Below are 23,531 nucleotides of genomic sequence, written 5' to 3'. Positions count from 1 at the left end.
GCATAGCTTCTGCACAGTGTAGTGAGGCAATCTTCTCAGGCTCTTCAAACGTAAAGAAGTCACAGGGTTTTTTAACCCCTTAACTGCTCTGCTTGTCCAGCTCAAACTGTTACCAAACTCCTTTAGACGAGTAGAATTCATTTTAGCAGAATAGGTACTCCCCTCTAGCATTCAGGCGGAGAAACGCGCAATTATAGGTTACATTGCATGTCATCCACCAGATAGCAGCTTTTTCTCGAGGATTCAAATTTCTCCTGAAGCAGAAGGTTAGTTTTCGTATGGAAAGACGGCACGCTGTTGCAGTGACCCATGCATAGCTGGCTTGCGAACATGAAAAAAAAGCTATTTGTTTTCGTCATCTTTTTCCGAGTGACGATGATTCGAGTACAGATATTTATCTCCTGTCCGGAAGTGAAGACAGCGATGACGGTGATTGAGTAGCTCCTCTGATGATCATGCAATAACGCAACGCGAACACTGCGAGTGCCCGTCAGTGAAACCGCGTTGCGTTATTGCACGTTTTGAAATTTCTCGCACAACCTTGAAGCTTCCTAAGTGAAATGCCCCAAGGGTGCTTTTTCTACACAAGTGAAGAAAGATGTGGCGTTTGTAACTGTTTTGTTTATAAGGTTCCTAATATCATTAGCAGCAGTTAGATGGTTTCGTATGTATTGTTCAGAAACAATATTTATTCCATTGATTTGACTAAGGATGTGGTGGAAACATTTTTTCAACATCGACAAGCTACTTTTTAGTACAATCGGAATCGAAATCAGCAATAAATAAAATAGGCACTTTTTGACCGGGAACTTTAAGAAAAAGAAAAGAGCAATCAAGGGGTTGAAGCCGAAACACATTTGCCGAACCATGTGCCCCGTCACGGGACAAATGCTGCTGTGGCAGTACAGTCACACGAGCTCGTAGCAAATTAATTCTTTTTGTATTGCTGCATGGCTGTACAAAGGATGACATTGTTCTATAGAAGGTGGATGAAGAATTAAAGAGCATTTAAGATGGAACGAGATGACACAGACACGACGCTGCACTAACAAGCAAAGCGTAATGAGCAACACACAGGAGGGATAAGTGAAGCCTTCAACATTCGCGGCATAGTGTTTCTTGTGTAAGCATGCCCACAACTTTCCTTCACTACGATGAAGTTAGATATCCAGGTGCTACTAGCATGACAGCTTGGTGCTAGAGCTCACTAGCTTCGTTGTAAGGCCTTTATCACAAGTTATGTGCCTTTCTGCTTATGTTCTTTTGTTTGTATTAAATGTATATAAGAAAAGGTTGGTGTAAAAGCATGGCACTGGCTACTTACTCCTGTGCTCTTGCCAAACAGTTGTCATGGTATATCAAAAAACTAACACAAGCGCATAGCACAACACTCACGCACTGACTCGGAGTTCTTCAATACAAAAATCTGCCCATGCAACAGAGAATTTGAAAAAACGTAAGTCCTCCCAGAATTCAAATGTTCGTAGAAAACATCAAAGTTCAATAAAATGTTGTTAATGGTGTTCATGTCTATTGAGAACAGACTCTTAAATACTACGCTGTAACTGCAACAATTAGGGTTTTACAAAGAATTATTCACCAAAATGAAATGACAAAAATATTTAGTGAAGTATACCGGTTAAAAATAACACGAACACATTTTTTTTATTTAGAATTTTAGTGGTGCAGTCTAATTGCGCTACAACAAAAGCCGCTTCAATGAAGTTTCTGCTACAACGAAAAATTATCGCTTCCCTGTCAGAAGTCCATAGGAGTCAATGCATAAATATTCTCACCACAACAAACACTTTCCCTTCTGCCGTTCCGCTACAACAAAATCAGATGCGTTTCCAGGCTCAGATATTGATTGCCATGCAGTGAACACATTCTTGAACATTTTGATTCCTTTTCAGAACATAAAAATATGTTTGAAGTCTAAAACAAGCTTTGGCACCGCCAGAAACAGCCACGGTCATCTAAACATGGAGGCTGTCATTGCTCGATAGTGATGAAAATGTGACTGCTCTGCTTTTGCTTTGGCTTGCTTTTGGGCCGGAAACAATTCGAAGTTCAAGCTTAGTTTCGACTATAAGAGTGCTGCTGGGTGCAATCGTGGAACAATGCGTATTCAGATGCCAGTGCTTTTGATTATTTTTGCGCTTGGCCAGTGTGGTCTCCGGTCAGGCTGGTGGTTCATCTGCGTTACCACGCCTGCACCTCGGCATTGTGGGATACCTTTTGATGGCGGACTGCTACTGGTGCTAACGTTTTTGTGCAGTAGTCAGGTTTGTTCACAAAAACTGCTGCAACCGTGCCTTTCAACATTTTGTCACTATGCATGTGTGAAAACCGCATCTAGACGCGGCTGGGTGCTGGGGAAAAAAAGGAAGCACCGCTTCTCAAATTTCGGAAACAAATGTTCCACTGTTTTGCTGGCTCAGGTCCGCCATATTTTTATACGATTTCACCACAACGAAATTTTCCCTTAGACAGAATTTGTTCCGTGCCCCATCAGTTTCATTGTAACAGGGTTCGACTGTACTTTCGATTTTTTGAAAAATTGTAACACTGCACTCGCAGCTGTGCTTGCTAATTTTGAAGCTGTTTTGCAATAAACATCGGCTGATACTTCAGTGCCGTGCCTGTGTCTTCATCTTGTCCCACCTTAAGCATCGTTTGATTATCTGTCATACACCAACCAGTTCGATCAAGCACATTGCCCACCATGGTGCATCTTTGGGGGTGATCATTATTTTGCAGCAACCTGGAGGGTATTATGCTATCCCCTAGAAACTCCGAGCAAGCCAAACCAGTGCTAGACAAGGCTCCCCATCAATGAGCGTCCGGCCGGGTTCCCTGGCTATGCCGAGCGCGTACGCCCCCAAAGGGGCAAAGGAGCAGCTCCGATTACCCTCGTCGGGAAGCAAAGTCCAACGTGCCTTGACAAACGGCACGTGGACCAACTCCTCTTGTGTTCCAAAAGCGCTGCCACACGACAGCTTTGGAGGCTCCCGTTTTGCTGCCGCTGGTGTGGGCACACGCGTTTTCCGGATAGTGTGTGTGAGACATTATGCAGTGACCTAAGACTAGGTTGTGCAAGTAGTGAATTTTAGCTGGAAAGTGGATTCGAAGGAAATAGTGATATCGGTCGAATGATTTCTAATCGCTAACGGGATTGACACTATTGTTAAATAAATAAATCAATAAAATTGAATATGAGTAGTATATATCATATATTATAAAGAAAAATGAACATATCTGTCATGAGACAACTAACCTGCACAATATTTTTCTAAAATTGAAACAAGGCCTGCACAAATGACGTTCCTTTTGATTCAAAGAAAGTGGAAAAAATTTAATTAGTAGCAGGATACGACTTTAGACTGAATGCAAGTGATAATCTGTAAAATATCTTATGTTTAAAAGTTTACAATACTTATAGCAGGTAAGCTGGTATAAGAGGCTTTTTAACTTACAAAATGATGAATCAATGCGAGGGTAATCTGTTCATTCAACTTTGAAGTGGGGCTTCATAAAACGCAAATTGCCCCTGATCAAGTGTTTTCACGGCTCAGCGCTGTTTCACAGCAGTGAGACCACCTTCACAGGGGATAACATGCGAACTGATGTACATCTATTCGAATACTATCCGAATTTTCAATAACTTCAATTCTAATTGAAGTGAATTTGTATACAGTAATTCAAATATTTAAATAGTGGCACAAGCCTACCTAGTATGACTAAAGAGCAAAAGCCCTCTTTCTTTTCTTATCATTCCACGTATTGATCTTCAAAAGCTTCCTGCTCTTACAGTGGTTTTCCACTGCTTCAGGATAAAATAAAGTTTTCCGTGCGTCACCTAATTATGCACCACTTCTATGATCAGCCTGGCTTCAACAACATCCCGCAATGACATCATCGTGACAGCACAAATTTTGGTAATCCACTATATCACGCTCATGTCATATGATGAAGTCACCATGTGACGTCATCACATGATGACTTTTTGCATCACCTGTGCTGATGCTTCTGACGCTAACGGTCAATTTTTTGCCTTTGATGAGCCATCAAAGGCTTTTTGCCTTAATGTTTAATAATGATATAGGAGATTTTACGTTCCAAAATTTTGACATGACAATGAGATATGCCGTTGTGAAGGGCTTCGGAAATTTCGACCCTCCTGTGTTCCTTATCATGACATGGCACAGTACGTAGGCCTCAACCATTTTGTCCCCCTCAAAATGTGACCACCACAGCCAGCATCAAAACTGCATCTTCGGGTCAGCAGCCAAGCACCGTGACCGCTGTTTTGCCTAGGTGGACTGCCTTAATGTGTCTACTTGTTTGTTTTCGAAAATTGTAAATTTGGGTTAAAGGAAATACAAATACAGTAGACTCTCATAAAATGGAATGTGAAGGTACCAGTGAAACATGTTTCGTTTAAAAGGAGTTCTGCTTAGTGAGAGACAACCGGAAGTGCGGAATGCAAGAATAAAACTAATCTTGTCAGGAGCACTTGTTCCATTTAGGTAGCCCTTACGTATAACACATTTTTGTTGACTAGGAGTCTACTGTGCTGCAATATTTGTCCAAACATGCCCAATGCTCAAATAAAAATGAAAACCAAGTTCAAAGTTAAAAGGGGCCTGCAGCATTATTTTTCACATAAAAAAGTACGCCAACCTTGTTACGGCTCTTATAAACTCGTGAGCCGTACGTTAATATACAGAGCAGAATAACAACCTTAGCAAACTTTTGCATAAGCCTGCCAGTAGTGTTACTAGGTTCCGGGGTGCACGACGACTAACACGTCAAGAATCACTGCCCCGAGAACAATGCGCTAAATGTAAGCTCAGTTGTGAAAGTGCATACAGAGAAGAGGACCCACCATTGGCCGAGACTGCAGCCAGCTTGCAGCCGTGCTTGAACCCAGGGTCGATGCCCAACACCGCATGACCCCTGACTGGAGGCATGAGCAGCAGCTGCCGGAGGTTGGAGCGAAACACGCTCACAGACTCTTTCTCGGCTTCCTTGGTGAGCTGGGACCTGCGCAGAGGAGGGTGCAGATAATGCCAAACTAATCGGACAATTTATAGCAATTGTCAGTGTTTTACGTTACAAAAGCACAATGTGATTATGAGGGCCCTGTATTGGAGGGCTACGGAAATTACAACATGCTGGTGTTCTCAATGTGCACCCAAATCCACATAGGTAGGCGAAAAATCGAAGCTTGCTCGGACTTACTCACGATGTATATTTTTCGCTCTGAGGGCTCACTTGAACTCAGACTCACCACAATTCTTGTCAATAAGACTGATCCAGACTCATTTCTCAACCGGACTAACTCAAACGCAGACTAGCAGCTTGACCTCAGCTTGAGTGAGCCTAGTCAGTCGACCCACGAGTCCGTTAACTTGAAATTTGTTCTTTTGATTATGATGTCAATGTTATTTAATGCTAGTATCTTAGATAGCAGATTTACACTAATGTAAAGAGAGTCTTCATCAAGTTTTTGTTACCTGAAGTCAACCCTTGCATTATTATCCAACAGTCAAATTCAAGCTGTCTTAAAAGTACAATGATGCACCCAGCTCAACAGAATTGCAGTTTTAGCTATTTTACCATTTACATCGGCAACATGTGCTAGCCAAATGCCATTCGAATCCAGTACAAGCCAATAACAATTCTCTGCGATAATGGTCACTTCGTGATGGTTGTGTTGTCGTACACAGGGGCCTTGACGGCTTTGACTGCCCTTGAATGTTACGGCTTACGTTCAACTACCTTTACAATGAGAATGTGGCGTGCTCGACACGGCACCCATTTCAAGAGGCGTGCTATTTTTGACAGTTGCTGCTGCCTGATGTCTCGCAGCACAGCTGCACAGACGTGTGCTGCTAGACGCATGCACAGACGCATGCACCGACGCATTCACAGATGCACGCCGACGCATGGACAGATACATGCCGCCTGTGGGGGTGAAAATATTCCTACTGACTGCTAGGCAGAAATCGTGAAGGAGAGCACGGAAGCCAAAGTGGTTAAGTATGGAGCACGTCTTTTTGAAAATACAACTCCCACAATTCAAATAACCAGAGGAAGTTTGCTGTCTGATTCAAGCATTGACGGCAAGTAGTTTTCCCCACCTTATGCTGCGGAAAAGGTGGGGCTCCAGCAATCGCGTGTAGGCGTCCTCAATGGAGTCCCGCACCAGCTGCATCGTCTGGCCCTGCATTTTCACGCCCATGTTGCGCAGGCACGACTCGCAGAAGTTCTTTAGCCCCGGTTCCAACTGCGGCGGCAGCACCAGCTTCACCGTCAGCACCTTATGGGACTCTCCACGGTTGATGGCCAGTACCTGACACACGGGGGAACAGAACAACTCAATTATTCGAATAGCATAAATCTTCTTAACTGGCTCACTGAATTCCGTTGTTATTGAAAGAGACACTAAAAGTAAAGACAATTTTTTTTTTATTATGGCATCTTCGGTTGGAATTTTTCGTGAACCCCTGCTGCGCCATACGTTTGTACACGTAGCACGCATGCGGTGCTGCACGTTCGACTGGGCTGTCCACGACACGAGTGCGTGCCACCGTGGAGATTAGACAGTAGAGCGTGGTGCCATCCGCGTGCACTGGCAGACAACGCGGCAAGTTTCCATCAGTGCAGGTATAACTTAGAGCTAGGTCTAATGGAGAACGTGGCCAGACGGGAGGAAAAACAAGCATAAGCTTTACATTGTCTGACCGTGCTCGCACAGGGCTACTTTTGCTGCCAGGATTTCACTGGAAACTGAAGGCAATGCGAAAATCGGCATGACCCTCGTCGAGTTGGTACAAAACTGATGCAGCACAACCACCTCGAGAACAAACATGCACCCACTAGACACGTAGCATCTCGCAAGCGTGTCTCATTGTTTTGTTTTCTGTCCCTTGGGCTCTTATTGCCAGTACAAACACAACGCTGGAAATTGTCGTCTGCTGAACAGCGATCTCTCGAAGGCGCCGTTACTGACGGGGATTCGAGTTTTGTGGTTCACACGTTCGTGTGGCACGTAGCGAGCTGTGAAAACCTCGCGGTGTTTGACGTAACTTCCTTTCATGATCACGGTGCCAGTGCAACTCAGCCAAAGACGCCATTAGTAAATTATCCTGTTGCTATACTAAAACATTACGCTTGTGGCAAGAAGGCGTTTGGCAAGCGAGAAAACAGAAAAAAAAGGTTACGAGATCGTCAATGCTGTGATACCTGAGGAAGTGTGACGCAGGGGCACCCAGTGTTTCACTTTTCTAGACTTCCCATTGTACTGTTTACCAAAGCGTAAATGACGCCAATGTTTGAGGTAAGCATGCAGGGTTTCTCAGGCACAAGTATAATCTTGCCAGGCAGATTCGCATACTCATTGTGTGACATGTGAACTACCTTTTTGCTGTTCTCAGGGGTGAGACCGCTGAATCTAAATTGGAAGCAGTTTTCAGAGTAGCACAATTTCAATTTTGGAGCAGAAGAACCTTGCTTTGAAACAGTTAGTGGCATTTAATATGTCGTTCTGGGAGCCTGAAAAGACAAAATGTTTAGCAACGGGGAGGCACCAGTGCACATTTCAATGGGCTAAAAATACACATAACACTGAAACAGATATCGCAGGAAGTTTTTGAACAGATTATCGCTAAGTATGAACTATACTTCCTTTTTACATAACCCGTGACCTATCTAGCTCTCGTAACAAACATGTTTAGAAAAATTTATATGTTTGAAAATATTTAAAAAAGGTTTTGTTGAAAACTAGGTTTCCAGGAAACATTTAAAAAGCACAATGTATCACACTCAAAAAGAAATGAAATAATTGTGATCGCACAAGAATCGTTAGTTACGGGGCCTTTGCTTAAGAAAAGCCTAACATGATAGCCTTGCCGCGTCGATTATCTTGTAAAGCGCATGTGTATGGCACTATACTCAGGGACAACTTTCTGTGGCAATGAAGGGAAGGCTACGTGGGCGGAGCTGTTGCTCCTGTACTCCTCCGCGAAGAAGTTTCGCGTTTCGACTAACAGCTGCGTTCATGTAATCCCAAAGCACACAATTTGATACGCCTGCTTACACAGCCATTTGTGAGAGAAATATGACGCAAGCTCCTTCGGCAGCAAGTCGTCGGAATAGCTGGAGGGCGACGCGTGCTCACCTAAACACGAAGACGCCATTTTGACTGTGGGGTGCACGTAAAACATGAGACGTTTTCAGACGAGCAAAAACGCGAAGAGACTCTTCCGAAAGCAACAACAAATAATGGTATCTCCTCGGCGCATGCAGCGTCTCCTTATAAACAGCATCTAGTAAATAGTAATGTTGTTCTTTTTCATCACTTTCACGAGAAACACAAGGAGGCATTCGAGCCACTATATTCTACAGTGGTGGCACATGCCCAATTTGGCTCCATAGCCTTCCCTCTATTGCCATAGAAAATTGTGCCTGAGTATAAATGATATTAAGTGAACAGTACTGATAATGCCTCTCCACGCAAACAACCACGCATAATTATTACCCCTTACGTTCGCCTGTTCTATTCTCTTTTATATTTTAGGACATAACCATCACTGTAGAACTCCCGATAACACATCGACTTGAGACTGCAGCCCGCCCGCTCCGCGACTCGTGCAGCGCAGCTAAGAAATGTGTATCCATGCAAACGAACCGCTGAACAAACAGCGGCCGGTTTTATTGCAAAAAAAATATAAGAATAGAAAGAAAACGAAGTAGAAAGAAACACACGCAGCCTAGATACTAGAAGCAGCACACTTAATGCACGGCAGCACATTTTTGTGGGGTCACGTATATTTACAACCAGTTAGAGGAAATTATGGTGGAACCATGAGAGCCTTCGTCACCAGAAAAGTGCAAAGTAAAAATATACATGCTTGGTTGCGTCTCATTGGTCGATTCGACCTTTTTTCCCCACATAAGTTGACGTTGCATCGAAATTCTAGCTTTCGAGGCTGTTCTGGAGCACCTTGGCACAAGAAAATCGAAATGTATCAAAAATGCGCAATATGTGCAGCTGTCTCACTCCTGTGTACTTTATCGATTTCCACCAGGCCATTCACCGAGGCAGTCACGTTGCGATGCAGCGTCGTTCCAGCACAACACTGACGCAGAGGTGGTGCAGAGGGAGGGGGATTCGCCCACCAGCAAGGCAGTAGCACTTTCTCTCACACCCCGCTGCAGTCAGCCTTACACTGGGAAACGTTTTAGCAATTTTAAGTTAATTAATGCTGTTACTTTGTGGCTTTTCTCGGTCAATTCTATTATTTTAGACCTTGTTTGTTCATATTATTCCAAACTTGAGTGCTGATAGCCCTGTCATAGCCCACGGCGAGCGCTTTACAGTGAGCGTGGTCATGATATGCATGGATGGACAACAAGCCGGACCTTTAAGGTGCTAAATGAAATCAACACCAGTTTAAAGTTACCGCACCAGTTAAGTGACATGATTTTGACCGCATATACGAGGACCCATGTAGCTCCTTATTAGAAAAATTATTCCCCTTGGAGCCACGGACTAAACTTAGCAAGTTCCGGGCAATTTTCCTGAGTCAATGCCGGTCTGTCAAAAAAATTTTGACAGTCACGACGTCATCATCGTGAATCTGGCAGAAAACTTGAAAGTGAAACTTTTGACATTGAAACAGTGTTCTTCCCAGGAACACTGTTTAATGCAATGCCTAAATGTTGTCTAAAATACCTAGTACTGTAATGCCCTTTATTAATTTCACCGAAGCCTCGGAAAACTCTCTCATGGCATGGTAGCAGTGTATGGTGACTCTCCTGAGGGGTGTACTGCAACTATATTGGGATCATATACAGCCACTGACACAACGGCGCAGTGGTTGTCTGAACAGTTCATCTTTTCCCAATGTGGCTGTACACATCCGTACTGCAATCTACTAATGAGCAAAAGATGGCACTGTCTCCTAAAAATGTGATACCAGTCACCTCATAGCACTAATCATGAATCACTAGCTTTGTACAGTGCACCACCTGCTAAGGTAATTTTATCCCAATAAATGTGCAATGCAGTCGTGTGGAAAGCGGTCGACCTTTAATAAAATATTAGTAGCATTAAATTCAAAACCTCGCTTAGGAAACATAAAAAATCCCACTAGAAAACCTGTCCACTGTGCATACCACCAACACCAGGTGTTCTCTGCACGATAAAATGTTGCCGACCCGTACCTGGTGAGGTTGCACCGCCCGTACGTCTTTGGAGAATTTGGCGTAGAGGTCGTATTTCTTGTCACAGATTTCGGGCGTGCCGTCGACGGCAGCTCGCCGCTCAAGCTTGGCTGCCGAGGCACTTTTGGTGGCCGTCAGAAGGATGCCAGGAGACTTGGCCCTGGTTTCACGAACACCGCCCAAAAGATGGCAATGAAAAAGAAAAAAAGGGAACAATAGTACTCCTTCATCACTTGCTGGCTCAGCCATTGAGTGCTGGTACTAGGCTTGTGCGAATAGAGAAGTTTAGGTTCGAAGTAAGTTCAAAGCGAATAGTATTTTTGGTCGAATAATTTTGAATCGAATTCAAATACTATATATGACACATAAAAAAATCGGCATATTTATGATGACCAAACTAACCTGCACAATATTTTTTAAAAGTTGAAATAAAGCCTCTATGCTAATGCCTTTTTTTTTTTTTTGATCAAAGGAAGTCAAAACAACTTTGAGTAGTAGGAGGATTCGACTTTCAGTAGGATGCAAGTCATAACCTGTACAATATGTAGCATTTAAAAATTTATTATGCTTAGAATCAAGCCGGCATTACAAGCTTATAGGTTTAAAAAATGATGAATCGATTTTAGGGTAATATGTTCATTTACCAGGGTTCTGCAACACTTTTTCAAGTAGCCACGAAATTATTCACCAGAGTAGCTTATTGTCTCACGAATTCATCCCCACAAAAATTTATAGAATACGTCCAGTACGAGCAGAGTTGCAAAGATTTGTCGCTCGCTTCAAGTGCGTTTTCTCTTGTTTTGTCCCAACAAAAGCGCTGGAAGCTAAGCAGGAAGAAATGGCTTGGCAAAAGAAAACAAGTCACGTGTGCCTCGTGACCTTTAGCACTTTTTCTTTCTCATTTTTTTTTTCTTCAAACACGCGGATTTTCAGTGCATTGCGCATGTGCGCGTCAACAAGTCACGGCCTCCCGCGGCGGCCCCAGTAACGACCGAGCATGCCATGCTCAAGTAGGCCAATGGCTGTGATGAGTGATTTTTGAGCTTGATCCATCATTTGCTGAGAGAAGAGAAAGCAATTTTTAGCTGACTTCGATAATTTACTGTCAATTCTAGGCCATGTGCTGCGCTATAACATTTCCCTCACATGTTCTCGGTAGCCTCAACTACCGATTGGCAGCGTTTTCTGGCCAGGCTCAAAAAGTGTTGCAGGGCCCCTCTAAATTTGTAGTTGGGCTCCAAGACAGAACAAATTTTCCCTGGATACGTGCTCTCACAGCTTAGCACCTCTATACCGAAGTGAAACCACTTTTATAAGCAGTTACGTGCAGGTTATTGCACATTTATTCGTTCATTGAAGATACTTAGAAATTTTCAGTATTTGAAATTTAAACCGAAGCGAATTCAAATACTGTAATATTCGTTCGAATATCCGAAGCATTCGAAAATTCGCACAAGCCTAGCTGGTACTAACAGCAGATATTTTAGGTATGAATTAAAAGACGCAATTTGAAAAAAAAAAGACTAGGCCAACGAAACTTTTGCTGTATACATAGGCTTTTATGCTGATTTCAAATAAGTAAGTAGTTTTATAGTAAGTGGCACAGTTTTCGTTTTGTGCCATGACAATGTGTAAACTAAGGTTCGTTTTGGACAAACATTTTATGCCACTAAGCTTTTATGGTTTTGAACCATTAAAGGCTCATATTACTGCAGATTTACTGTAGATTGGAAATAACTATCAAGAGAGTGCGTATAGGACATTTTAATGGATAAGAAATACTGTAATGTTACAATTCTCTGAATTCTCGGCACATACTACTTGCTTATTTTACGTTCTTGACAATTATACCGGAAATATCAAGTTTGAAGGAGATACTTACACCCTACACATGTTGAGGAATATGGGGGCAAAATTTCATCCCATGTGGGCAAACTTCCTCCCGCTATCAGAGGAGGTAAAAGCACGATGTCTAAACCGAAGAAGTTGCCCAAAACTGCATCCCGAAAAAAAAAGGGAATTTTAAAGGTGTAAGTTAAAGCTCATCTACACAAAAAAATATCCGTGTTTTCAGATAATTTCTTCCAATATGAGAGCTAGGCGATCATGGTTATTTTGAGCAAATGGCTTTAGTGAACTACTCATGCGAAATGCAATGGCAAGCAGCCAAGTGACAATTTCCAGGAGACTCTAGACAATGAGCTCTTTTTAATTTTTAGAAGCCACCTTGCGCTCTTCAAAAGGAATTTTAACCTGCTTCAAGTTTAATTACAATCTTTAGTATTTTTGTTGTGAATGTAGAGAAACTAGATTGCAAACAAAAATAAAAACGGAAAATATGTAATTTCGGAAGAGACGTGTTTTTTTACTCACATCTCCTCTTGAAAGGCCTGTTAATATTTATTCAAATTTTTGATGCTTTTGAGAATGTGCTTCATGCTATCGAGCTCGTTCTTGTAAAGATGCAATGCATTCAGTGTAGGTTTGAGCGAATAGTGAATTTTAGGTTCGAAGCGAATTCGAAGCAAATAGTAATTTTGGTCTAATAATTTCGAATCGAATTCGAATAAAATGACATAAAAAAATGGGCATGTTTATCATGACCTAACAAACCTGCACAATATTTTTTTTAAACAAGGCCTCTATGCTTTCTTTATTTTTTTTCCATTCAAAGGAAGTTGAAACAACTTTGAGAAGTAGCAGGATTTGACTTCCAGTCGGATGCAAGTGATAACCGGTAAAATATTGCTACGTGCCAGTGCATGGAGATGAAGAAGACAAAGCAGATAGACTGGTCCGAGCTAATCTCTGTGGCTGGCGCTGCTCGCTTAACCGGCTGTAAATACATATTTGGTGAAGTTGTGTGATTCTCGTCCTCGTCACGGAACTCCGAAGTGGACACTCCCTCGCAGCTTTCAACATGACCACTCAAGACTCGGCTACATCCTCTCCGGTAGCCCACCCTTCTGCCCGGCCTGCCAACCCAGCGCCCGCAACAACTTTCGTGATGCTTCCCGTACTCAAAGACCCTGGCGTGTTCTCGGGCCACGAGGGTACTGACGTCGACCAGTGGCTACACCTCTATGAACGCATCAGCGCCACTTACAGGTAGGATCCCACACTTATGCTTGCGAATGTCATCTTTTATCTCAACGAAACCCCTCATGTTTGGCTCGACAACCACCAGCATGACATCAAAAGCTGGGACAGCTTCAAGAAAAAGATCCGCGAGATTTTTGGGAACCCGTTTGGTCATCGTCAAGCTGCGAAGAATGAGTTGACTTGCGCACTAACTTCCACGAAGTCCTACATTAGTTACATTCAGGCTGTCCTCGCACTATACCGCCAAGCTGGCGAAAACATGTCCGAGCCTGACAAAGTTGCGCATATTCTAAAGGGTATCGCCAACGATGAATTCAACTTGTTGGTATTCAACAATGTGTCATCTGTTGATGCCATTATTCAAAAATGCCGCCAGTTCCAACAAGCTAAAAGCAGGCACATCTCCCATCAGTTCCAGCATCTTCTGAACACCGCTTTGACGTCCTTGTGTCTTGACACATCATCCACTAGACACCTGTGACAACTCGACGCACCTCGTCAGGTGGGAACTTGAAGCGGCTGCTCCAGCTAAGATGGGACCAACATCCCCTTACCCCTCTCTCTTCCAATAACGTCGCCCCTCATTCAAGCAGTCGTCCGGCAGGAAATCACCAGCTTAAGAATTTACTCTATTTCACCGCCTCCCTGCACTGACTTCCAGCCCCAATACACGCCTGCACGTCCCTTCCCGACTGGCTCTCCCTCAACGTTCCGTAATCCATCTGCTTGGCGAACACACGATAACAAGCCGATCTGCGTCTCGTGTCGCCGAATCGGGCACATTTCTCGCCATTTTAGAAGTCGCTGGAGTCCTCCTGCACAAGCTTCTTCTAGTACCTTCCATGCATCTCCCCCCCCCCTATCGTCATGAGACCAGCTGCGACCATTTTGCCCAGGAACCTGCTTCTGAACACCACTACTCCCGCTCTCCGTCCCCCCAACATCGCCAGTCTCGTTCTCCACAGCCCCGCCGACCATCTTCCCCCGCCTTCCCACGAGGTTCCCCAACGGAAAACTAAGCGTCGCAGCCCCCGGAGGTGGCGCTGCATCGCTCGGACTGACCGAAAATCCTCTTTTGACGATACCGACAAAACGAAACCTCATAGACGTAGAAGTAGACGGCATACATGTCACTGCTCTTGTCGACACCGCGCCCAACTTTCCGTGATGACGAGTGATTTTCGCCGCAAGCTCAAGAAGGTTCTCACACCTGCGACCGCTCAGTTCGTCCGTGTTGCGGATGGCGGAATAGCATCTATCGTTGGAATGTGCTCCGCTCATGTAAGCAATGCGGATCGACACACAGTTTCTCTCTTCACTGTCCTTCATAAATGCCCCCACGACGTAATCTTAGGCCTCGACTTCCTGTCTGCACATTCTGCCTACATGGACTGTTCGACCAGAACGATCCGTCTACATTTGCCTGCAACAGAACCTCTTGCACAACGGCCGAGTCGCCTCTGCACAACGGGACATACGCGCCTTTCTCCACAGACACTGACCTACGTAGAGCTCCTCTCAATACCACCAGTTCTCGACGGTGACTATGTTCTGACCCCTATCACCGATGTCCTCATAAACACCGGCATTACATTACTGCACACCATTCTGTCCGTCGCAGGGAATTCTAAGTTCCTCCCAGTTGTCAACTTTAGCTTCACACCTCAAGTACAGCCACAAAAAATCTCTTTGGCGTTGCTCTGCACCTTACAAGACAATGCGGTAGATGTTTTCACGATGGCCGCTCCTTCTAACTCCCACGCTCAACATCATGCTGACACTCGCTCCGACAGTGCAATTATGTCGATGATCGCTTCTAACTTAACGCCACAGCAGACTGACGAGCTTCACCGAGTTCTGCTGTCTTACATTTACATCTACGTTTTTTACCTCAGTGGCCGTCCGTAGGGAGAAGCTACTGGTATAACCCACCACGTAAACACTGGTAATGAGCATCCTATTCATAGGCGTCTATATCGAGTGTCGGTGGCCGAGCGTCACATTATCCAAAGTGAGATCGACAAAATGCTCGCCAAGGACATCATTGAGCCATCCTGCAGTTCTTGGGCTTCTCCTGTAGCGCTAGTCAGCAAGAAAGACGGTGCATGTTGTTTCTGCATTGATTATAGACACCTAAACAAAATTACCAATAAGGATGTGTACCCTCTGCCACGAATAGATGATGCCCTTGATTGCCTCTATGGGTCCCACTATTTTTCCTCCATAGACCTTCGTTCCGGCTACTGAAAGATAGAGGTACATGAAATGAACCGTGAAAAGACAGCATTCATCACCCCCGATGGCCTATATCAGTTAAAGATGATGTCCTTTGGCCTCTGCAACGCTCCAGCCACCTCAAACAAATGATGGACTCCCTGCTCAGATGATTCAAATTGTCCACTTGTTTGTGCTACTTAAACGACATCATCATCTTTTCACCAACATTTGAAACTTATATAGAACGCCTCTCAGCCATCTCAGGCATCTTTCGTTGCGCTGGCCTGCAGCTCAACTCGTCAAAATGTCACTTTGGACGCCATCAAATCATAGTACTTGGCCATTTAGTATACGCTAACGGTGTACAGCTAGACCCGGCAAAAAACAGTGCTGTTAAAAACTTTCCTGTACCACGATCTGCGAGGGATGTACGCAGCTTTGTCGGACTATGTTCCTACTTGCGACGCTTTATAAAATATTTTGCACACATAACGAGGCCACTTACGCAGCTCAAGAAAGACGTCTCGTTTTCATGGGGGCTCCGAAGAGGCTTGTGCGCTCTCGACTCTCATCGCTCTTCTCACTACTTGAATTCTGGCACACTTCAAACCTGCTGCCCCTAGGAAAATCCATACAGATGCAAATGGACATGGTATTGGGGCAGTGCTGGCTCAGAAATAACATGGCCATGATTGCGTTATTTCATATGCCAGTCACCTCCTATCTGCCCCTGAACGTAACTATTTGATCACAGAGCGTGAGTGCTTGGCTCTCGTATGGGCAGTGGCGAAATTTCGACCTTATCTATACAGACGCCGATTTCCGGTAGTTACCGACCCCCATGTGCTCTGCTGACTCAACTCTCTGAAAGATCCATTAGGCCGCCTTGGTCGCTGGGCTTTGCGCCTGCAAGAGTTTTCCTATTCGGCATTCTACAACTCTGGCCGCCTACACCATGATGCCGATTGCCTCTCCCGGTACCCTGTCGACTATCCTGAGGACACTGATGAGCCCATGGAACACTCTATCTTGTCAGTGTCCACCACCCTCAAACAAACAGCCTCACCGAACAATTTAACCGTACTCTAACAAATATGCTCGCTATGTATGTGTCTCCTGACCACCGAGACTGGGACCTTGCCTTATCCTACACAACTTTCGCATATAATTCATCTCGTCATGATACAGCGGGCTTTTCGCCGTTCTACTTATTGTACGGAAAAGAGCCGACTTTACCACTGGACACAGTCATCTCAGCTCATACCTCGTCCACCAGGGAGTATGCCGGCGACACGATTGCGCGAGCCAATCATGCCCGTCAGCTCGCCCGCGCTCGGCTGATGGCGTCACAAACCAACCAATGCCGCCAGTACAATGCGCAACATAGAGACGTACATTTCGCTCCCAGTACCCTCGTATTACTCTGGTCCTCTAATCATTGGCTAGGCCTATCAGAAAAACTTTGGCTCATTACACGAGACTTTACTGTGTTTTGCCGTCAAGTAACACCTCCTGTCACCTATGAGATAAACCCCATCTAATCCATAGTCATCTGCTGTGCGGTCCAGTCATATTATACACGTCTCGCGGATCAACCCTACAAGAATAAGTCAGATAATCACCTTTAAAGCATCGGGACGGTGTTTCCGCTGCCGGGGGACATGCTACGTGCCAGTGCATGGAGATGAAGACATAGCAGATAGACTGGTGCGAGCTGATCTCTGTGGCTGGAGCTGCTCGCTTAACCGGGTGTAAATACATCTGTGACTACTTCTCCGAGCCGGCCTTCTTGTAACAATATGTAGCATTATCCATTACAGCTAGAGTGTATAAGCCGGCAAAACAAGCCTTGAAACTTAAAAAATTATCAATAGATTCGAGGATAATTTGTTCATATAAAGAGACCCTGCAATAATTTTTGAAGAAATGGATTCACTAAAGAAGCTTATTACCTTAAATTAAACGCCACAACAATTTTTTAAAATCTGTCCAGTATGAGTGGAGTTGCAAAGATTTGACACATGTTGCAATTGCATTCTCTCTTCTCGTCCTGACGAAAGTGCTTGAAGCAAAGCCGGGGAGATGGCATATAGAAAGAAAATGCGTCACGTGCGTGTCGTGACCTTGAGCACTCTTTCTTTCTCTTTTTTTCTTTGAATATGCAGTCTTTCAGTGCACGCGCATGTATGCATGGTCATGTCGAGGCCACTCGCAGTGGCCCCAGTAACGACCGAGCGCCGCATGCGCAAATCAGCCTATGGCTGGTACAATGGCTGTGACGAGCGGTTTCTGACATTGTAGCGTCATTTGCCGAAAAAAGACAGCAATTTTTATCTGACCTTTAGAATTTATTGTGGATTCCAGGTCACATTCTGTGCTATAATACTTAGCTCACATGTTCTTGGTAGCCTCAACTACTGATCAGCAGCGTTTGCTGACCATGCTCAAAAAGTGTTGCAGGCCCTCTTTAAATTTGAAGTGGGGCTTCGCGGCAGAGCAAGTTTTCTTTGATTAGATGCTTTCACGGGTCAACACCACTATATTGCAGTAAAACCACTTTTACAGGCGGATGCCGTTTAGTATACATCTGTTCGTTCATGTCGAATACTTCGAAATATTCAATATTTTAAATTCAAATCAAAGCGAAATCGAATACCCTACTATTCGTTATTCGTACAAGCCTAATTCAGTGTCAAAGGCAGACTGGCCTAGTTGTGCTGAAGTCAAAGTCACAAGAAATACTGTACTGCATTTCGCACCAATGTCGTTGGTTGTTTCCTTCGAATCTTTGAACACAGAACTGCTTTTCAATGTCCGAATACAACAAGTACTTACGTCATTTAGGTCATGGATTGATTGATTTGTGGGGTTTAACGTCCCAAAACCACCATATGATTATGAGAGACGCCGTAGTGGAGGGCTCCGGAAATTTCGACCACCTGGGGTTCTTTAACGTGCACCCAATTCTGAGCACACGGGCCTACGACATTTCCGCCTCCATCGGAAATGCAGCCGCCGCAGCCGGGATATTTGGGTCATGGAGGCGACGTCAATAAAAGGGCATGTGGGTGGCTGAGAAGGAAACTCATAAAAAAGCTTGGAAACCTGACCAGAGAATGAAACCTCCGATTCCATGACTTCGAGCATGGGAGATCGATAATCCTGACCGCCATGGCACAAACACAGAAACGTCTCCTGGCCCAAATGCATTTTATATCCTTCCTGCTTTAACAGGGATGATGCTGCCATCTAGAAGGGGTGTAGCAAAGCACCGCCATGAATCACTGTAGCAGTGCCTCGGCAGTCACAACAGCAAGGAACCAGCAAGGTGCACATGAGTGCGAAGCGAGGTGCTTTTGTGAATTCAAGTGCACACCATAAGTGCGCTGCAAGCTTCAACTTTCGCTTTTGTTAATCTAAGCGTTGCCACATATGAAGCGGCCAGAAACATGAAGTTAAACCACAACGATCAGCAGCAATGTGGCAGTATGTGTCCGTATGTGTCCATATGTATGTGTCAACGTTGAAGTCAGTCATGCCACCCCAACAGCAATAGAGAAAATGTAAACTGTATTTCTCAATACCCAACAGCTGGAAACTACACTGAAACCTAAATATACCAAGTTGAATGTCACACAATAAGTTCCTAATATCTGGAAATTCTCTATACAGGTATATCCTAACACTACATTGCAAGACTATACTTCACTAACTTCATTGTAACCAATATTTCGTTATATCTGGGTTTGTTATATCGAGGTTTGAGTGTGCATCTATGGAGACGCATTTTGCTTTCGCGATCTGAACGATTCCCACTAAAGTGCGACCAACCATCATTTTCTTTTTGGTTAATCGACTTTGCACTGTGCATCGACATGAGGCACCCACATCGCCCTTTACAGCACAGATTTCGTCAGAAAAGAGCCTCAAAGACTGTGCTTTTACATATTACAGAAGCTGGAAATGGTCACTGACAGAGGTCACTGACGTCATGGCTGCCGTGTCTGGAAACTGCTCACTGGACTTGTGCGAGCACACTGCATGCTACTATTACGTCCCAGATACATACACAGTGATGGCAGCACAAAGAGTCAATGTACATCATTGTCACCATCAGCAGCAATCTATGTCCACTGCCCTGTCCTGCGTACCAGAAAATTTCTTAATTTCCTGACTCCATCTAACCCTTTGCCATTATTGGCTACAATCACTTTCCATTCCATCTCACGCCTGCTCCATCGTTCTCTTTCATCCACTAACTTTTCACCGCACATGTTAGCACTGCAAGTATCCTTTTTCCACCCAGCGACCACTGTACTGGCCATGACGAAAAAGCGATGCAAAAAAGCAGGGGGAGCTACTATCAGAACCTAAACCACTTTAGCAGCTTCTGTAAGAGTCGAGCGATAAGTTTTTAAACAAAGTTCCTCCTTCAGCCCCATTTTCTTATGCGGGCACCTCAAAGTAATGGCATCATCCACGCGGAAACGCACACACACAATGCTGTCAAGTATCTAAAATTATTTCAGGAGCTATCTTAGCGCAAACCAAATGATTTAAACCGTGCGAGCTGTCTTAAGTCTTTTTAAAACATTGTCGCGAAGAGGTAGCTTTTGCAATCAGAAGTTTGCTGGCGACGCCAGATTGTATTTATGTCCAGAACACTGGACACGAGGATGCAATTGGCGCACATCGTGCTAAACATGGAGAATAGATGCATGAATGAACTTCATTTTGTCCTTCAAAACGCGCTTTCGCACGTTGCGAGAAAAAAAACAATCGCAGGAGGTGGCGTTGCATGACAGTCTTGAAACCCAAATATGAAAAACAAAACTGGGGCATGCTGGAGGAAATCTATCAAGAGCATGAAGCACAAGGAGGTAGTGGCGTCTGATGAAGTTGACCAGTGGACACTAAGCACGCTGCCTTCAGGTATTCTTTTCTTTTGTGGTGCTCAACGCTACATGCAGCAGCTAACTACAAGAAATTACTTCTCTGGTCAGAACCAACCATGCTTGTGTTTTATAGGATGATTAACCTTTTGACATGGCCAAAAGCAGCACTCTCTCAAGGAAGATAGCAGAGTGTGTGTACCCATATGTCCAACAGATGAATTGCAGTGTCCAGCATACTGGGCATGGTTTTCCTGTGAACACCATTGTACCGACAGGCTTCACTATTTTTTTTTTCATGCTTTTAAATGGTCTTTTAGCTAGAAAAGAACAATAAAAATTTTTGTCCTGCTCTAGAAAAAATTTGGGACGGAAAGAGATATATTACTGTGGTTGGGCAAATTCTCTTTTAGGGGCAGAAGTAATTTGCTTCTTATATTTTAAGAATGTCTGCCATTAGGCCTGCAACCCACCCTTTTCTCCAGAAGAATTTTTTTTTTTTATGAGCAACCCACCCCACTAAAAATTGACCATACATAGTATTCTTGTCCAATTCTAGGTACCAGTTGCCAATTGCAATCTCTCGTTATTTGCCAGACCAACTAACATTATCTGCATTTCTCGCTGCTGCTGCACCTGCTACTACTTTTGGTGTTCTCAGCGATCGTAATCCAAACCAAGCTCTCAATGAACGTGACCTTGTCAAAGTCACGAGCTTTGACGTGCTGCACGGGTAGTTCGCGATAGCGCCAATGCGATCCACTGCCGACGCCTTTGCCGCCATGTTGATTTAGCGGCTGGTTTTTACATTGCGTGGTTTGAGAGCTAGAGCAGCCAGTGTAGCTAAAGCCATGAAGCAAAAAGGCAATCTGTTATCGCGTGTCGGAAAAATTGGTCTCGAACCGATTTTGTCACATCGACCTCCAGCGTGTTTTTCCAGCCACTGAAGCGAGCCGAAATCCGGCGAGTTTTGCTGAATTCACTCTCTTCGAGGCCAAGAGTGAACGGGCCTTCCTCCCGCAGACAAACTGCATTGTGCTGCTGGCGTGCAGCGATCAATCGCATATTCATGTCATCCGCGGTGGCTGGTGGAACCGTTCATATAACACTGAATCAGGAAGTATTTTATATAATGCAGTATGTCTAAAACAACCTTAACATTTGTATCATCATGAAACTCGCATCAATCGTAATCGTATCATCGAGATTCTACTGCATCAGTGTCTCTTACAAAGGGGTTCGACTGCATTCAATTGTGTCCTACCAACTTGCCCAAGTTTCTACACTTTAATATTAAAATTAGGACATCAATGTATGAAGCACGCATCAGAGCATGAAGAAGACGCTACATAGTATAGTACTTACATGTTGGCCAAGTAATCAAGGACCGTCCTGTCTTTGGAGAGGATGTCGGCAAGGATGTGCTGCCAACCGAGCAGAACCTCTTTTGATGACTGCAACCCTGAAATTCGATTTTATTCTAGTGTTTAAAATACTACACACCCAATGCAGGAACTTGCTGGGGCATTAAAAATACTCTTGAAAACTAACAAGAAATACCACATGAGACAAGAAGTGTACAGTTACAGTGCGCTGAAAAAAAAATATCGCCGCTATACAGTCGAAACCAGCAATAACGAAACCCCGCGAGTACGAAATTCCTGCAGCAACGAAATATTTCCGGATCCCCGGCGAACGTTCATAGAAGCCCACGTATTGCGTATCTCGCGGCAACGAAAGGTTTTTGGACAGCAATCCCACATTAACAAATTTTCTACCACGGTGCAGGCCTCATTTTACCCTCCAGCCAAAGGTTAACTGTCGAAAATATGCTTGTATGTGTATTATGCGCACTCAAAATTTGTAAGCGTCTGCTTTTGCTGCGCTAGCGTGGGTACTACTATTTTTGTTTACAGAGACCCCATCGGTGATAGGGTCTGTGTCCGGCGACATGCCTGGCCACACTGCAGCTGGCGATGGCAAATGATCATGCTGCGAGGGCAAATGATCAGGCGATGGCAAATGATCATGCGGACTTCACCGCTACCGTACAAGCATCACGCACGGATTGCGCTTCGTCCTCACCAGACGAAATTTTGGACGAAGGTGCACCAGACGGCGAGAGTGGTGGCAATGCAGTGCCTCTATCCTTTACCAACGCCTTGGGGGAACTTCGAGCCATCGACATCGACATCCCAGATGAACCCACCGCTGATGCGTTCGTTCGCGCCGATGACGTCGTAGTCGTGTACGAAGAAGTGACCGACGAGGCCATTATCGAAAGTGTGCGCGAAGCTGACGACACCGAGGACCAAGAAGAGACGCACGCGGAGAAACTCAAACCGCGGGTTGTTTTGAACGCGCTGGACACCCTTCGCTCCTTCTTCAGCGCACATGACGACGACGTAGCAATGGACCACTTTTTCCAGTGCGAAGGGAGCGCTTTGAAATTGTTGCATGGCAAGGGTCGGCAAAGTAAGTTGACCAACTTCTGGCAATAAATTTTCGTTCTGCTGGCCGTATAACTGTTTTTATGTCTCACACTCGCGGCAACAAAATTCTCGCGAAAATTAATTTTTTCGGTTTCCCCGTCGATTTCGTTATTGCGGGTTTCAACTGTAGCCACAAAGTGAATGATGTTAGAGGAGCTTGCTCGGAGGTGCATCAGGCATTTCTTGGCGAGACCACTTCTCTAGGAAAGTTTGTTAACGAGCCGGCGCATGATGTGTATGTCGAAGGCAACGTTGTTGGCCACGTTCCGGGGCCAGCACTGTACAGTATTGGCCACGTCGATCGACACATTAATCACTAGTCCCTTTATGCCATACCGGCCACTGCCATGAGTCAAATGCCTTACGCTCATAAATGGCAGGCGTGAAGATATCCGTCGTTCTTTAATGGGGTTGAGAGCAGGCAGGTGAGGGGGCTTTGGAGGATATCGGTACCCGTGGCGTGCGTAACAATCATTGTAGAAACTTATAACGTACTGCCGTGCCTACGAAGCGACGAGAACGAAGTGAACGTAGTCGAGAGGAGGCGAGCTCGCGGGCCATCGAAAACAGACGTCTCGTAGGAAGCCCTCAGGAG

The 23,531-nt window shown here is 44.7% G+C and overlaps 1 protein-coding gene across 4 annotated transcripts in view; it reads right to left on the bottom strand.

The window, feature by feature from the left end:
• LOC119174202 (S1 RNA-binding domain-containing protein 1) overlaps positions 1 to 23,531 on the bottom strand; it is a 174,308-nt gene that overhangs the window by 51,191 nt on the left and 99,586 nt on the right. For all 4 annotated transcript variants that reach the window (XM_075896012.1, XM_075896013.1, XM_075896010.1 and 1 more), the window contains 4 exons: positions 21,810 to 21,906; positions 10,234 to 10,393; positions 6,147 to 6,358; positions 4,889 to 5,046 (listed from right to left, as the gene is read on the bottom strand). In XM_075896012.1, the coding sequence (XP_075752127.1) occupies positions 4,889 to 5,046; positions 6,147 to 6,358; positions 10,234 to 10,393; positions 21,810 to 21,906 (627 nt within the window). The remainder of the gene's footprint in view (positions 1 to 4,888; positions 5,047 to 6,146; positions 6,359 to 10,233; positions 10,394 to 21,809; positions 21,907 to 23,531) is intronic.

The sequence above is a fragment of the Rhipicephalus microplus genome, chromosome 5, assembly GCF_043290135.1.
Source record: "Rhipicephalus microplus isolate Deutch F79 chromosome 5, USDA_Rmic, whole genome shotgun sequence".
Lineage (NCBI taxonomy): Eukaryota > Metazoa > Arthropoda > Arachnida > Ixodida > Ixodidae > Rhipicephalus > Rhipicephalus microplus.
Note: the sequence above shows the minus strand (reverse complement) of the source record. Positions and strands in the feature narration are given on the sequence as shown.